The following is an 18,235-nucleotide window of genomic DNA, read 5'->3' as shown; positions in this document are numbered from 1 at the left end:
TCTTTGTGCCATTTCTTTGACCTCCTCCTTGACCAGCACATGGTGCTTCACCCACATCAGAGAAAAAGCCAGATCCAATGCAGCTGCTTTGAGGTAGACTGGATCTGAAAAGGGGGCAGTGATTCCATCTTGTGTCCTGGCCATTTTCACATTGAAGATTCCAAGAAATCTTTTGTTCATGGATGCCTGGGGACTTCTGACCAGGCAGCTCAAGAAATGGACTTGAGGCTTCTGCTGCTCCAGGTGGTGATTCAGGGACAGGACAGAGGGAACAACAGAACTGATTGTGACTATCTTCTCCCCCTGTGTCAAATCTGTTGCTTCTACAAACGGCTTCAGGATGTCCGCCAACTACTTCAACGTATTTGACTCCCGTACTGTGAACAACTTGTGCCCAGTCTTTTCTGGAACATGACATAGCTTTAGATGGTCACATTGGATAACTACCTTCACTTGTCTCAGTGTTGAGTTCCATCTTGTGTTTGACAGCAGCAGGGATGCCTCTTTCCCCAAATTCAGCCTCAAACACCTCTTTGAATGTTGTGCTTGTATGCAGCAGTGAGCTGATTTTTGATAACTTTGAAAGAGGAGTCATCACTTTTGTTTCTCTCAAGCCGTCTCCCACCACCAGCTAGAGAGTGTGGGCAAAACACCGCAAGTGCTGTAGGCTTGTACACAATCGCCCAACCTTAACACACACACACACACACACACCCTGTCTGTGTGTGGTTACATAAGGCTAACATATGTCAATGGTTCTAGGAACAGCAGTAACACCAGGCAGGATTTAGGCTACCAACAGCCTAGCCAGTTGTAGCTCAATCTTGGGTGCAATGATCACGTTCCCGCACTGACTGACTGTGTGTAGGCGCATTGATTTAACGTTGTGTTAGCCTACATGCTACACTAGCAAAGTTATATATCACTGTTGGCCATATTAGTCACGACTTACCCTTCTTTGTGCAGCTTCAAATGTGAACAAAGTTGGAAGTTGTTGCGCCTCCGTCTGTCATTTTCTTCCTGTATGTTTTGCAAGTTGCAATCTGTTTTTTGTTGACAACAACGTAGTCTTTATATCGGGAAATAATAATTTGGGGTATTATCTTTCCAAGGGCTCCATCTGAATTCACCCGCCGGCGTTCCACTGCACTGCCACACGCAACTTTTTTCTCTGCTTGCACAATTTAACTGGCTGCTGTCCGATTCAAACTGTAATCCGTTAAAGAGTTGATGCGCTGCACACTATTTTGAATAGCATCATTTTTTACATTTGGGCTTGGGGAGGGTACCAAGGCAGTTTGAGTCAAAAGGCTCAAATCCAAGTTAAGTCAGGAGTCATTGGTGTTAAAGTCAAAGTCGAGTTGCAAGTCTTTCTTGATATTGTCAAGTCAAGTCTAAAATCATCATATTTGTGACTTGAGTCCACACCTCTGTCAACCACTGTGTCTTTGTGAGACTCAGAGTAGGTGAACGGATGATCTCTGCATGTGTGGTTCCCACGGTGAAGCATGGAGGTGGTGGTGTGATGGTGCTAACAATGTCTGCAATTTATTTAGAATTCAAGGCACACTTAACTAGCATGGCTACCACAACATTCTGCAGCGATACACCATCCCATCTGGTTTGCACTTAGTGGGACTATCATTTGTTTTTCAGTAGGACAACAACCCAACACACGTCCAGGCTGTGTAAGGGCTATTTTACCAAGAATTAGAGTGATGGAGTGCTGCATCAGATGACCTGGCCTCTACAATCCCCCGACCTCAGACCGCAGAGTGAATGAAAAGCAGTGCTCAGTGCTCAGCATATGTGGGAACTTCTTCAAGTTGAAAAGCATTCCAGGTGAAGCTGGCAGAGAGAATTCCAAGAGTGTGCAAAGCTGTCATCAAGGCAAAGGGTGGCTATTTGAAGATATGACTCCATATCCGTTATTTCATAGTTTTGATGTCTTCACTATTATTCCACAAAGTAGAAAATAGTAAAAATAAGAAAAACCTTGAATGAGTAGGTGTTCTAAAACTTTTGACCGGTTGTGTTCATACTCTATAGCGAACGTTGAGGAACACACACACACACACACACACACACACACACACACACACACACACACACACACACACACACACACACACACACACACACACACACACACACACACACACCTGTGGTGTCCCGTCTGCATGCTGACAGCTCTGGGAGTTTGATTTCAGTACAGATCAAAGCTGGGAATTATGATGTCCTCTCATTTCAACTCAGTACATTAAAACATTTTAAAAAACATTTCATAAATATTATGTGAAAATAATATTTAATTCTCTAAATCATGAGATTCACTTGACTCTATAACTTTTCTGTGAATATTCAGATAGCAGATGACATAAACCAAACCAACAGGTAGCCTAAATGTCTGTAACTACATGTCAGTCAAGCCAAAGTACAGCAAAAAGATCATCTTGGCATGGACTTCATTCATTGGACTTTAACACCCTCTTGAAATATAACAGTCATAAATACCAAGGAGACACTCATGGAAGGACTCTAATTTCGGTGTCTATCTGTCTTTCTGTCTCTCTGCCTGTATTTGTTTCTTTTTTTGACGTACAGTATGTGTTGTTTTGAGAGTTCGGACTTCAGAGTGTGTTTGTTAGCCAGCCACATAAGTGGGTCACATAAGTCAAAGGTGGGGGGGGTCAAATATACAGGTCTGATTACAATTGGCTATGTGCTGAATCATCTCACTGTACATGTCTCTCTCTACAGTGCTCTCTGACTCACTTAGCCTGTGTCCCAAATAGCACTTATTTTGACCAGGGTCCATTGGGCGCTCTGAAAGTTTGTGTGTGCTCCTCTGTTCAGCTCTCATTTATTTTATTCCTCTTCCACTAACTCTGTGATAATTTAATTGCGATTGGACCCAGCAGGCTTTTAATAATGACTTGAAATTTAAAGTGTGTAATTAATACATGCTCAGTGTACTGTACATTATAGACAATATTCAGCCCCACTTCATCAGAAAACCCTTAAAGAGTAGAGTGGCATTAAGTACAAGGCCTGTTCTAAACTAGTCTAGCCTGCCATGTTTCAATGTCCAGCCATAGACTAATATACAGTATATTCCAGTGGCCAGCCATAGACCAGCTCCTGTCCTGTCCCTCTACTGTGCAACATCTAACACCGCTGTGTGTCTATTCGTGGCATTAAAACACTCATATGATCTGCGAGTCATCTGGCAATAGTGCAGCCTCTGCATATAGCTACGTGTGACTCTGCCATCTCATACGGCTGATCAGGTTCAGATGGCAATTAACTCATGGTTTCACTTGTCGAAGAAGAGGCAAGTAAATGTTGGGTAACATTACGTGTTGCACAGGAACAGTGTAATGGACTTAAATGCTCACTCTGTAAAATGTGCGTAATGCATTACATTTAAGGGTGGGCCTTTGAAAATTACTTATTTTTGTCAGAGGCCCACCCTTGAGTTCTATTTTATATCTGTAGAGAGCAACATTACATTCTTTAAGCATGATTTCAAGCTATAATACATAACTTGTTTACCAAGTCTCCTATGACAACAAAAACATCATTGGTTTCTTATGATTCTAAGACATTAAAAGGGATCATAACAGAAATCAACATTTTGTAATAATGGAGCTGTGAGTCGGGAAGTAGGTGCAGATGAAACGTTTAATAAAACAACAAAACCAGGAACGAGACAATTCCATGTGGCTACACGCCGGAACACAAGAATAATACCATCTGGTGAGTGAACATAAGAGAGTGACATATACTGTATATACAGGAAGTAACGGTACTGAGTCAATGTATGGGGGTGCAGGTTAGTCAAGGTAATTGAGGTAATATGTACATGTAGGTAGAGGTAAATTGACTATGCATAGATAATATAAAATAAACAGTGAGTAGCAGCAGCTTAAAAAACATGGGGGGGTCAATGCAAATAGTCTGGGTAGCCATTTGATTAGCTGTTCAGGAGTCTTATGGCTTGGGGGTAGAAGCTGTTAAGAAGCTTCTAGGATCCTAGATTTGGCACTCCGGTACCGCTTGCCATGCGGTAGCAGAGAGAACAGTCTATGACTAGGGTGGCTAGAGTCTTTTTTTTAATTTTTAGGGCTTTCCTCTGACACCGCCTGGTATAGAGGTCCTGGATGGCAGAAAGCTTGGCCCCAGTGATGTACTGGGCCGTACGCACTACCCTCTGTAGTGCCTTGCGGTCGGAGACCGAGCAGTTCCCATACCAGGCGATGATGCAACCATGCCTTCGATGGTGCAGCTGAAGACTTGAGGGGGGATAGGCATTGTCGTGCCCTCTTCACGACTGTCTTGGTGTTTTTGTAGGTGTTGTGGACACCAAGGAACTTGAAGCTTTCAACCTGCTCCACTACAGCCTCGTCGATGAGAATGGGGGCGTGCTCAGCCCTCCTTTTCCGGTAGACCATGATCATCATCTTTGTCTTGATCACATTGAGGGAGCGGTTGTTGTCCTGGCACCACACTTATGGATCTCTGACCTCCTCCCTATAGGCTGTCTCATTGTTATCGGTGATCAGGCCTACCACTGTTGTGTCGTTGAAAAACTTAATGATGGTGTTGGAGTCGTGCTTGGCCACTCAGTTACAGGAGGGGACTAAGCACACACCCCTGAGGGGCCCCCGTGTTGAGGGACAGCATGACAGATGTGTTGTTGCCTACATTTACCTACCGTTACCACTTGAGGTGGCCTGTCCAGGATCCAGTTGCAGAGGGAGGTGTTTAGTTCCAGGGTCCTTATCTTGGTGGTGAGCTTTGAGGGCATTATGGTGTTGGACGCTGAGTCAGGTTTGTCAGGTTTGTAGGCCTCCTTGCTTGCACATGCTTTTTCAGTTCTGCCCACAAGTGTTCTATGGGATTGAGGTCAAGGCTTTGTGATGGCCACTCCAATACCTTGACTTTGTTGTCCTTAAGCCATTTTGCCACAACTTTGGAAGTATGCTTGGGGTCATTGTCCATTTGGAAGACCCATTTGCGACCAAGCTTTAACTTCCTGACTGATGTCTTGAGATGTTGCTTCAATATATCCACATACTTTTCCTTCCTCTTGCTGCCATCTATTTTGTGAAGTGCATCAATCCCCCTGCAGCATGATGGTTCATCAGAGGTTATAGTGGGATTTCTTATAAACGTCCGGGTTAGAGTCCCACTCCTTGAAAGCAGCAGCTCTACCCATTAGTTCAGTGCAGATGTTGCCTGTAATCCATGGCTTCTGTTTGGGGTATGTACGCACGCTCACTGTGAGGACAACGTCATCGATGCACTTATTGATGAAGCCGGTGACTGATGTTATCTACTACTAAATGCCATCGGACGAGTCCCGGAACATATTCATAGCTTGTGTAGCTTGTGTGTGGAGTAAAGGTGGTCTAGATTGTTTTCCCCTCTTGTTGCACATGTAACATGCTGGTAGAAATGAGGTCAAATGGATTTAAGTTTCCCTGCATTGAGTGCTGTCTTAGTGCCAGCACCGGTTTGTGGGGGTAAATAGACAGCTACGAAAAATATAAATGAAAATTACTTTGGTAAATAGTGTGGTCTACAGCTTATCATGAGACACTCTACCTTAGGCGAGCAACACCTAGCGAATTCCTTAATATTTGATTTCGCGCACCAGCTGTTATTGACAAATAGATATCGACCGCTATTACCGGAGGCAGCTGTTCTATCTTGTCGATGCACGGAAAAACCAGCCAGCTGTATATTATCCATGTCGTCGTTCAGCCACGACTTGGTGAAACATATGATTTTACAGTTTTAATATCCCGTTGGTAGGATAGTCTTGAACGGGGTGCTCATCCAGTTTATTCTCCAATGGATTCACGTTGCCCAATTGGACAGATGGTAGAGGTGGGTTACCCACTCGCCGACAAATTCTCACAAGGCACCCCAACCTGCTTCCCCTGTATCGGCATCTTCTCTTCATGCGAATGATGGGATTTGGGCCTGGTCGGGTATCTCTTTTTTATTTTTTTATTTTATTTTTTATTTTACCCCTTTTTCTCCCCAATTTCGTGGTATCCAATTGTTTTTTTTATAGTAGCTACTATCTTGTCTCATCACTACAACTCCCGTACGGGCTCGGGACAGACGAAGGTTGAAAGTCATGCGTCCTCCGATACACAACCCAACCAAGCCACACTGCTTCTTAACACAGCACGCATCCAACCCCGAAGCCAGCCACAACAATGTGTCAGAGGAAACACCGTGCACATGGCAACCTTGGTTAGCGCGCACTGCGCCCGGCCCGCCACAAGAATGGCTGGTGCACGATGAGACAAAGATATCCCTACCGGCCAAGCCCTCCCTAACCCGGACGACGCTAGGCCAATATGTGTCGCCCCACGGTCAGTTATGACAGAGCCTGGGCGCGAACCCAGGGTCTCTGGTGGCACAGCTGGCACTGCAGTACAGCGCCCTTAACCACTGCACCACCCGGGAGGCCCTGGTCGGGTATCTCAAGTGAATCTTTCGCATCCGACTAATTTAAAATCAGTTCGAGGTGAGTAATGCTGTTCTGATATCCAGAATCTCTTTTCGGGCATAAGAGACGATGACAAAAACATTATGTACAAAATGATGTACAAACAACGTGAAAAAACACAGAAAATAGCACAATTGGTTAGGAGCCCATAAATCTCCTTTCTATTCATGCATACTGGCATCATAGTACATTGTACCTGTTGGCTGTAGCCCTTCCCTGCAGTCAAATGACCTAGTGGCCTCATGGGTCTAATGTTATTCCTATTTTTCCTAATTAATACACTTTTACGTTTTTTTAGTGTTGCAGAAAATCCAGTGTTTCTATGTTAAACAGTTTTGTTATATTTCAGTCTTCTGTGATGCATATAAAATGTAATATTAGGATGCAAACTCAAAATTGAATACATTTCAACTCTATATCTGACATGGTGTCTTCTTTTTAAATTGCCCATAAGCATGTGTGTGAGGTGTATACTTTTGTGTCAAAGTAGATTTGTTTAAGACTACCAAGAAACACTCTGTGTGACCCTCATTTCGCCCACTGCAGTAAAATTAATAAAATTATACTGAAATGTACAGAACAAGAGGAGAGCAATAACCACGGTGACAGCAGCAGAGGGTTTTTCTTTGGTTATCGGGGAGATGGCAGAGTCATTTGTTGGCAGACGTTTGACGAAACAGACAAGCTCTATTTAGACCAGTATACATTTCTCCCTCTCCCTCCCTTTTACAGTCCTAAGGTTCCCCCCTGTTTTCTGCCTCCTTCTATTCCCTTTCTTCTTCCTTGTGTCCTTCCACAGTGCCTCCCTGTCTTCCCTGACCTCTATCCCCTTTTAATCATTTCTGCTCACCTCTTCACTCTCTCTCTCTGGTTTCTCTATGTTCCATTACAGTACTTCACTCTCACCATCACTCACCCTCTCTAGCTTATCTTCCTCAGTCTGTCTCGCTGTTGGTTGGTTTATCTGTCCATGGGCTGCGTTCCAAATGACATCCTATTTTCTATAGAGGGCTCTAGTCAAAAGTACTGCACTATATAGGGACTGTGATGCCATTTGGACACAACCATGCTCACAGGAAGGGGGCAACTCTTCCTGACTGTTCTGCCACCTGGACGGAACCAGAAATACTTAATTTAGGGTGGCAAGACACCAAGATGGGCAAGGCCAAGTTACTCCTGTTAAAAATAATAGATTTATAGCCATATTCTAGGAGACGAGGAAATAGTGAAGATAGTTACCTGTGTACTGAGACAACACCAATTAGGAAATTACGAACCACCTCACACCTGCGATCAAACCAGCCCCCAAAGTTACCACATCTTAGGTATAGCTATACCTAAGAAGTGGTAACTTTGGGGGCTGGTTTGATCGCAGGTGTGAGGTGGTTCGTAATTTCCTAATTGGTGTTGTCTCAGTACACAGGTAACTATCTTCACTATTTCCTCCTCTCCTAGAATATGGCTATAAATCTATTATTTTTAACAGGAGTAACTTGGCCTTGCCCATCACCAGGCACCCAATCTCAGCAGCCCTCAGTCTTGGTGCGGTGACCTGTTTCCATGGTGACTCCTTTAACCACTCTTACATTGAGCCATCCCACAATACCTCAGCAAATCAGGTTCCTTTTCAGTGACTCCTGTTTACTGGTTGGTCGATAATAGAGAGAGAGAGACTTGAGAGAGGGAGAGAGAAAGAGAAAGAGAAAGAGAAAGAGAGAGAGAGCGAGAGAGAGAGAGAGAGAGAGAGAGAGAGAGAGAGAGAGAGACTACGAGAAAGAGCGAGAGAGAGAGAGGTGCCTGTTAGTAAGGAGGTCAGTCAATAATGATGTGGTCCATATGTCATAACTTACTTTTTGTGTCGCTACACATTTCACTGCAATATGGTATCAGTTCTGTTTCCGTATTCAGCACCTAATGAACACCTAAGAAACCCTCAAAACATTGTTTCACTGAAATGATCTGCTTAGCTGCGTTGACATGAACTGTGCTGGAGTAGCATTGAAATGAAATGGTCTGTACAGTACTTGTGTTGAAAATAAACGCAATCAGAACGCAGTGAGCTCTCAGAGTCTGAGCTGTGGAAAAGGGGGCTCAATGTGACTGGCAGCTATTATTAGAGAGACATATCACACTGCTCAGCCACTAGACTACAGAACAGCCAGAGCCAGACCAGGGGGTGCTGATGACGGGTGACGGTGGTGGTGGGAGGTTACTATAAAGGGAATAGGGTTTAATTTGGGACACAGAACTAGTCTACTGGGGAGTTTAAAAACCACTATTTGTATCCTCAAGACCAGGACCCCAGCTGAATGGCTGCTTATCATTTTCACAAGAAAGAGTGTAAACTTGGTTTAATTAGCAACATCTGCATGCTACTAAGGTGCACCAAGCCCAAAGTGATAGAGTACTACGTACCACACCATTGTAGTGATAAAACACTTAAAATGCCGCTGAGTAGATGAGTCTTTGAGGCAGAATGGGAGGGGTGTTGTTTAACATGGCCTGCATGTAATAGCTTCATTTTTATTGAAGTGTTGCATATAGAACACACATCAATGTTTTAGATATTTCAATTGTTTCATTTTTTATCATACAAACAGTAGATAATATCAGGATCCTGTGTGTAGTAGACTAACCTCTGGCTTCTCTCGTCTCCTCAGGTCAGGAAGGGTGTGTCTAGGACCCATTTCGCCCACTTGGACAGAGATCTGTTTTGGCAGAAGGGGGGAGCTGCCTGTAGCCATTTCCTGTGATCCCCAGTGCTATTTCCCGCATCTTGACTACCACTCTGTCTGTTGAGTTGGAGCAGCGACTCTTTGGTGCCCCACTAGCTGAGTCTGGCTCGGTTATGAGTGTGGTCGGGGCGCACAGCTACTGCATCGTGTCCTCGGAGGAAGAAGGCCTGCGTCTCGGTGCCATGCCTGCTGTCACAATGGGCAACGGCTTCGGCAACGGCAAGATCCACACGATGCGCCGCAAGTGCCGCAGTCGCTTCGTGAACAAGAACGGCCAGTGCAATGTGCGCTTCTCGCACATGGACGAGAAGTCGCAGCGCTACATGTCAGACATCTTCACCACATGTGTGGACATCCGCTGGCGCTGGATGTTCCTGATGTTCACACTGGTGTTTGTGGTGTCCTGGCTGGCATTCGGCCTGGCCTTCTGGGTCATTGCTTTGCTTCACGGGGATATGGACAACCCGGGTGGTGGAGACGATAACTTCAGCCCCTGCATCCTGCAGGTCAACAGCTTCGTGGCCGCCTTCCTGTTCTCTGTGGAGACCCAGACCACCATTGGTTATGGCTTCCGCTGCGTGACGGAGGAGTGCCCCTCGGCCGTCTTCATGGTGGTCTTCCAGTCCATCTTCGGCTGCATCATCGACTCCTTCATGATCGGCGCCATCTTGGCCAAGATGGCGCGGCCTAAGAAGCGTGCAGAGACGCTGCTTTTCAGCAACAATGCAGTGATCGCCATGCGTGACGGGAAGCTGTGCCTTATGTGGAGGGTGGGCAACTTGAGGAAGAGCCACATGGTGGAGGCCCATGTCCGGGCCCAGCTCATCAAACCTCGCATCACCGAGGAGGGTGAGTACATCCCCCTGGACCAGATCGACATCAACGTAGGGTATGACATGGGCATCGACCGCATCTTCCTGGTCTCCCCGCTCACCATTGTTCATGAGATTGATGAGGAAAGCCCCCTGTTTGGCATCAGCAAGCAGGACCTAGAGTTGTCTGACTTTGAGATAGTGGTGATACTTGAAGGGATGGTGGAAGCCACAGCCATGACAGCGCAAGCTCGCAGCTCCTACCTGTCCTCAGAGATCCTGTGGGGTCACCGCTTTGAGCCTGTCGTCTTTGAGGAGAAGAGCCAGTACAAAGTGGATTACGCTCACTTCCACAAAACCTTTGAGGTGCCGTCCACCCCCCAGTGCAGTGCCAAGGACATGGCGGAGATAGAGGACGAGGACAAGGATCCTACGCCCACCGACAACTCTTTCTGCTATGAGAATGAGCTGGCTTTTATCAGCCGGGACGAGGAAGAGGATGAGGAGGGGAAGCAGGATATGGACAGGGTGCCAGAGCTAGAGAGACTGGAGGCCACCGTCGGCCTAGACCAGAGGTCATATCATAGAGAATCAGAAATATGACCTTAGACCTGACAATATTTTTCTTGTTACTCAGTTCTAGCGGGTTGTTTTCCATGTGAATACATGCAGAGTAATGCAAGTGCCATATAAAAACCATGACTTGTTAGCATCACGCTACAGCCATAAGGAAAGAGGAAATCACTCTAGTCAGACTAGAAACAACCAGGAATGGAGACAGCAGTGCTGCTTCCTCATAGCATGGAATAACAGGAACATTCATAAAAAGACCCCTCTCTCTTTAGGAAAACTTGAAATATTTTGGTCATGAGATAGTTTGAGGTAGGAGCTTTATATAATGCAATATTCATTGTCTATTAGGAAATAATATCTTAGCTATAAAAAAATATATAGAGATTTCGTGGTAAAGTGTGTGAAGTATTTCCAACAGATCAAGAGGGTATTTTGGGGGATTCTTATAACTGCCCTGTATTGTAGTTTACAGAGTCAGTCAAAGAGGGAGAGTGTGTTGGAAATAGAAACACTGGATACCTACTGATGTTTAGCTAAACATTTTCTATATGCACACTTGTAGTTTTAAAGGTGCTTTCCATAAATACTGCCTGTAGCTAATTAGCTATTTGAAAAATATTTGAAACATAACCTTCACATTGGAAAAATACAGTGATTAAATGCATAAATGTGCATTGTGTATTTTGCATTTCTATGCAATTTAAATCACTTAGAAAGTAAACAATTTATATTATGAAATTAGCTTTTGTTATATTACTGGGAACCTACACTACCGTTCAAAAGTTTGGGGTCACTTAGAAATGTCCTTGTTTTTGAAAGAAAAGCATATTTCTTGTTCTTTAAAATAACAATAATTGATCAGAAATATGGTGTAGTCATTGTTAATGTTGTAAATGACTATTGTAGCTGTAAACGGCAGATTTGTATGGAATATCTACATAGACACACAGAGGCCCATTACCAGCATCCATCACTCCTGTGTTCCAATGGCACGTTGTGTTACCTAATCCAAGCTTATCATTTTAAAAGGCTAATTGATCATTAAGAAAGCCCTTATGCTATTATGTTAGCACAGCTGAAAACTGTTGTTCTGATTAAAGAAGCAATACAACTGGCCTTCTTTAGACTCGTTGAGTATCTGGAGCATCAGCATTTGTGGGTTCGATTACAGGCTCAAAATGGCCAGAAACAAAGTATTTTCTTCTGAAACTCATCAGTCTATTCTTGTTCTGAGAAATGAAGGTTATTCCATGCAAGAAATTGCCAAGAAACTGAAGATCTCGTACAACGCTATGTACTACTCCATTCACAGAACAGCGCAAACTGGCCCTAACCAGAATAGAAAAAGGAGTGGGAGGCCCCGGTGCACAACTGAGCAAGAGGACACCTCACAAGTCCTCAACTGGCAGCTTCATTAAATAGTACCCGCAAAAGACCAGTCTCAACTTCAACAGCGAAGAGGCGACTCCAGGATGCTGGCCTTCTAGGCAGAGTTCCTCTGTCTGAGACCAGTCTGAGATATGGATTTTTCTTTGCAACTGCCTAGAAGACCAGCATTCTGTGTGAGGCGTCTGTTTCTCAAACTAGGCACTCTAATGTACTTTTCCTCTTGCTCAGTTGTGCACCGGGGCCTCCCACTCCTCTTTCTATTCTGGTTAGAGCCAGTTTGCACTGTTCTGTGAAGAGAGTAGTACACAGTGTTGTACAAGATCTTCAGTTTCTTGGCAATTTCTCGCATGGAATAGCCTTCATTTCTCGGATCAAGAATAGACTGACGAGTTTCAGAAGAAAGTCCTTTGTCCGTGGCCATTTTGAGCCTGTAATCGAACCCACAAAGGCCGATGCTCCAGATACTCAACTAGTCTAAAGAAGGCCATTTGTATTGCTTCTTTAATCAGTTTTCATCTGTGCTAACATAATTGCAAAAGGGCTTTCTAATGATCAGTTAGCCTTTGTAAAATCATAAACTTGGATTAGCTAACACAACGTGCCATTGGAACACATGAGTGCTGGTTGCTGATAATGGGCCTCTGTATGCCTGTGTAGATATTCCATACAAAATCAGCCATTTCCAGCTACAATAGTCATTTACAACATTAACAATGTCTACACTGTATTTCCGATCAATTTGATGTTATTTTAATGGACAAAGAAATAGCTTTTCTTTCAAAAACAAGGATATTTCTAAGAGACCCCAAACTTTTGAATGGTAGTGTAGATAGAAAACAATAGGTGGGCACAATTCACTATCAAGTGAACAAAACACAATGTTTGCTGTCTAAATCACTCTCTAGCAATTTATTTGTTTTTGAACAGGGAATCGGATTGATTTAGACAGCTCCAGTTATTGCACACAGCTGAACAGCAGACCAGGCAGCAACATTGACAGTTACATGTTAGCTCGCACCAAAATCTAACACAAATAGAACAAAGCAGTGCATTAAGGGGCTACACTCAGCTACACTTGAAAGTCAAACAAATTAACCCATTAGCCACTACCCAAAAGCTAAAGATTGGCTAACAAAAGAGCAGTAGCCTAAGCTGAATATTAGTCTACATTTCAGCTGATAATACTACAATGTGAGTTGGCTGGATGACTGAGGTTAAAGACAGGATAATATAGAACTGTAGTATTGACCCACTGAAAGACAGTCTTACCAAAAACCTTCAACCATTGGAAATAAGTGAAAAGTGGGAAGAAAAGAGGAAGGAAAAAAAGAAGAGAAGAGATTAAAGTTGGCCGGTAAAGTAAATCAATCATCATGTAGATAAAATACGGTACAGTACTAAAAATGGGTATATAATTTGCACAGTTAAGACTCCTTCCAGTCATCACATTGGCTGAGGAGACATCAATCAAGACATGGGCCATGTTAATTAGGCACCAAAAGAGAATAAAAACAGACAAACAGGAACCGCAAATGTTCGTTTGCCATTGCATATGTTTTGAAACTTTGAGTGCCCTAATGAACACGGCCATGAGTTTGCTTAAAGAAGAGATACCATTGGACATCCATAAACAGACCCAGAGAAGGAAATTGTGAGAAATAGAATAATGGAGAGAGACAAAGGAAGATTACATTAGTGACCTGTTCTCCCACAAGGGCTCTTTGCAGACAGACAGCACTTGGAGAAATGTCTAATTACAGTACGGAGGGGATTATGTAACATCATTTAAATGAATGAAATGTGTTGTAGAAATAGATTACTGACTGCAAAACTTGTCACCACGAAGTTGAAAAACTCTGGGTGGGAAATAGAGTGGATGGATCATGGTTACGTCCCAAATGGTACCTATTCCCTACATCAGGGCTGCCCAACCCTCTTCCTGGAGATCTACCATCCTGTGGGTTTTCAGTCCAACCCTAATTTAACACACCTGATTCTACTAATTAGCTGCTCAACAGGACCTTAACTAGCTGAATCAGAACCGCTAAATTAGGGTTGGACTGAAAACCTACAGGACAGTAGATCTCCAGGAAGAGGGTTTGCCAGCCCTGCCCTACATAGTGCACTACTTTTGACCAGGACCCATTGTACTTATTCCCTACATAGTGCACTACTTTTGACCAGGGCCCTATAGATGTGTAGGGAATAGGATGCCATTTGTGACGCAACCCTTGTTCTTTCTGCTTTTCATATCTGAACTATGCACGTTAGATACAGTTTTAAGAAAAGACGAGTGAAAACTAATAATCACAAGAAAACAATACCATAGTCACGACATGGGTCATTCAGTTAGGTTCAACACAACAGTAAGTGTACACCAGACAGAATTGGACATATATCAGTAATACGGTAGTAGATCAGACCCTCTCTTAGGTTAGGTTGTGTTACTACTGTTTTACTTACACCGATTTATGCCACTCCGGTTTTGAACGGGAATCAAGAAGTGTATGGTGGTAGGGACTATACTACAGTGGTTTATGTTCATTTAAAACTGTATTGTACAGTCCTGCTATCCAGAATTAGCCACGTCTATCAAGGTCCATTCATTAAAGCATTATTCTCAAGGTGGAGCTTGCTGTTGGCTTTTGAGGGTGTGTATCAGAACCTCTCATGTTGTATCCAATCCAATCAACTGACTCTTGTTATTCAGACCCTGATTGGCTATAGACAGAAGACAGGCCCAAAATAGACCTCCTGATGCTTCTTTTCTTTCAACACTTTCACAAGCAACACAAAACTTTGGCTTCAAGCCCTAACTACTCGTCGGGACTCTTCTTCCCAAATGAAACCTAAACCAAAGTTGTGTACTGGACTGTGCAGTCAGAGCCAGATGACGCTGGTTTTAGTGCATGAGATTGAGCAATACTCGTCCATGTACTGTACTGTATGTGTCAGGTTGCGATATCCGAAACGGCACCCTATTCAGAAATGGCACTCTATTCCTTAAATAGTGGACTATAGTGCTCGAGCTCTGGTAGAGTAAATTAAAATAGAGCACTACAGTACATAGGGAATAAGGCGCCATTAAGGACGCACCCTCAGTCCTCCCTACAAACCCAACAGAGTCCCAGGACACTGCTGTATGGAGGATCCACAGACAGGTCAAACAGGTTACGGTTTTCTAGTATATTTTTGTAGAGTACCAGAATTCCTTGTCCCTCCTACTGCACAAAGTAACTCACTATATAGCCCTATATGACCTATAATAGTTTTGGTGACAATCTTTCATAGAGTAGGCATGAGGGACATAGATGTATTGTATAGAATGGCCATCAACTTTTGAAAAGCAATGTTGGATGGATGCCAGTCAGATGGCTAATGAACTTGGAGGAGTAGTGGTTTGATGAAATATTCAAGTAATTGTCGATTGTTTTGTTTTGTTTTGTTTCAGCACTTTGTATAATTCACACACTATCTGATCTGTTCAATTGTGCTTTGTTCACAATAATTCACGTGGAATGGAGAGAACAGTATCTATACATTGTAATTCTAAACTAGCTCTCACAGTCTCACGTCAGAATTAGACATTCATCCATTTGATGCTCAAACGTCAAATGTCTAAGTTCTTCCAAACGTCAAATGTTGTACCCAGTGTTTAAGGTACTTAGGCATAACTCCACATAACATAACTCCACATTTTTAAGGTTGGGGTTAAGTTTAGGCATTAACTCCGAAATCTTAAGGTTAGGCATTAAGTCCGAATGGTTATGGTAAGGGTTAAGGTTTAGGATAGGCTTAAATTTTTTTTTTTAAAACAACCTTTGACACCAGAAGCAGACGCCTATGCCTACCCACCATCACTGTCTACAATGCCTAAGCAAAAGCAAAAGCCACTAGAGTAACAACGCTTACTGTGGCCCCTAGTGGCCAGTTTCCACGTCATATCAGATGTTGGATGTCGAATACTAACTTGTGTCACAGGTGACCTGGCTGGTAAATTCTACAGCATCATATTGCGTCGTCTTCTAGGAAGGTTAATGAAATACATGGCGAGAAAAATTGTCGGTGCACAACTTTGGATCCTGGTCAAAAGTAGTGCACTTTGAAGGGAAACGTGCTTTTTGGGACAAAAACATTTACTTGCTGCTACTACTGTACAAGGTGTCATCTCTGTAATAATGATGGCAATGGGCGATCATAGAGATGCAAAACCATCATCAACATCTGCTTTATCTCCGGCATCATGGGGTAGTGGATGACCATTGATATTTAATGAGACTAATTAACACTTTTAAAACCCAATTCCTTATATAGCGCACTACCTATGCCCTGGAAAAAGTATTTCACTATGTAAGGAATAGGGTGCCATTTGGGACTTAGACTTAGTTGTCCATGACTCTTAGTAATGCTCCCATATGGGTCCGTTGGTAGGACAGTCTGTTTATGTGCAGTGTAAACTTACTTGCTCACAATTTTCACAACACTACTCTATTTTTATATCAATCTTGCTGTGCTGTTTTTTTCTTTCTTTAATATCTCTGAATATGCTTGGAGGATGAGGAAAGTGATTGGGTTAGCTTGATACTTGAGCACAAACTGAAACTGCAAACCTGGGGATGAGGAGAGGGAATTGGGGGGGGGGAAGATACAAACTGAAACTGCATTCAAATCAAGCTCTGAGATTTTAGCACGTCATAACTACTGATCTATAATCTCTAGATCTAGATGTAAAATACCAATAACATAAGCTACCAGATGATACCAACTGGAGAGTTGTGGAGATATAAGAGACGTCCGAGCTGCTTGCTAAGCCTCTGACTTAAGAAAGGAGAAGGGATACTGTAACTGACTCGACGAACCGGTTGAACTTTGACCACAATCGGACGTCTTCCAATGACTGAACGAAACCCGAGATGCTGACTTACACTGACTGGGTTGTTCTTGATACATTTTTCCCCTACCTTTTCGTTTATTTCAATGAACATGAATGATGAAAACGTTAATAAATCATTTTAAAAAATCTGATTACAAGACTTAACTACGTTTTAAATGTCTATTTTCTCAATGACATAATGATGTGTGATGTGACTGAAGAGAAATAAGAGAAGAGAAAAGGAGTGAGACAGAGAGAATAGAAAAGGGAGAAGGAGAGAGAAAAGAAAGAGAGACCGGTGGGATTTATGATTGGCAATTTGTAGTACGGTGTCAGAGACCCCTACACACACACAACACACACTTGCATGTGGAGAGGATCCAGAGTTACAGTCTAGATTGATGTGTCAGTCCTTTTAAGGTACAGGACAAATCAACTTTGGGTCAACTCTGGGAAATACATGGAAAGTGTAATCTGCTCTGGGATAAATAGTGTGTGTGCGTGGAACATATTATGTTGTATGTATACTACAAGAACTTCAAAAGTTTGAGTCACCTAGATATGTCCTTGTTTTTTAAAAGAAAATAATGTTTTGTGTCTATTAAAATAACATAAAATTGATCAGAAATACAGTGTAGACACGGTTAATGTTGTAAATGACTATCGTAGCTGTAAACGGCAGATTCTTTATGGAATATCTACATAGGCATACAGAAGCCCATTATCAGCAACAATATGTGTTCCAATGGCACGTTGTGTTAGCTAATTCAAGTTTATAATTTTAAAAGGCTAATTGATCATTAGAAAACCCTTTTGCTATTATGCGAGGCGTCTGCTTTTCAAAAACAAGGACATTTCTAAGTGACCCCAAACTTTTGAACAGTACTGTATATATCCATTTTTTTTTTACATTTCTTATTTTTCAAATAGCTATGTACCATGGTTATGTATTGATTCCTGAAAATATGGGGGGGGGGGGGGGGGGGGGACAGCACAGCTGGGCCAACAACAAAATAACACAGCAGTCGCATCCCAAATGGAACTCTACTCCCTACATAGTGCATACATTTGACCAGAGCCTTATGGGCCCTGGTCAAAAGGGATGCACAATATTGGGAATATGGTGCCATTTGGGACGCTGACAATTACTTAGCAACCAGTACCCACCCACTGGGCACAGACGTCAATTCAACATCTATTCCACGTTGGTTCAACGTAATTTCAGTGTGTGTCCAGTGGGCAGTTACCAGCTGCCAGTTTAATCACCTCTCCATTAAGCTCTGTGGCTTGACCCTTGATTGTTTGTGTGTGTGTGTGTGTGTGT

At 43.1% G+C, this 18,235-nt stretch overlaps 1 protein-coding gene across 1 annotated transcript in view; it reads left to right on the top strand.

Moving 5' to 3' along the window:
- Positions 1-11,667, top strand: part of LOC115145514 (ATP-sensitive inward rectifier potassium channel 12-like) — a 49,702-nt gene extending 38,035 nt beyond the window's left edge. Inside the window, exon 2 of the mRNA XM_029687045.2 lies at positions 9,190-11,667. Coding sequence (XP_029542905.1) covers positions 9,378-10,679 — 1,302 coding nt within the window. The 5' untranslated portion in view covers positions 9,190-9,377 and the 3' untranslated portion in view covers positions 10,680-11,667. The remainder of the gene's footprint in view (positions 1-9,189) is intronic.
- The last annotated feature ends 6,568 nt before the right edge of the window (positions 11,668-18,235 follow it).

This window comes from Oncorhynchus nerka, linkage group LG17, assembly GCF_034236695.1.
Source record: "Oncorhynchus nerka isolate Pitt River linkage group LG17, Oner_Uvic_2.0, whole genome shotgun sequence".
In the NCBI taxonomy this organism is placed as follows: domain Eukaryota; kingdom Metazoa; phylum Chordata; class Actinopteri; order Salmoniformes; family Salmonidae; genus Oncorhynchus; species Oncorhynchus nerka.
This window is presented reverse-complemented; position numbering and strand designations above follow the sequence as displayed.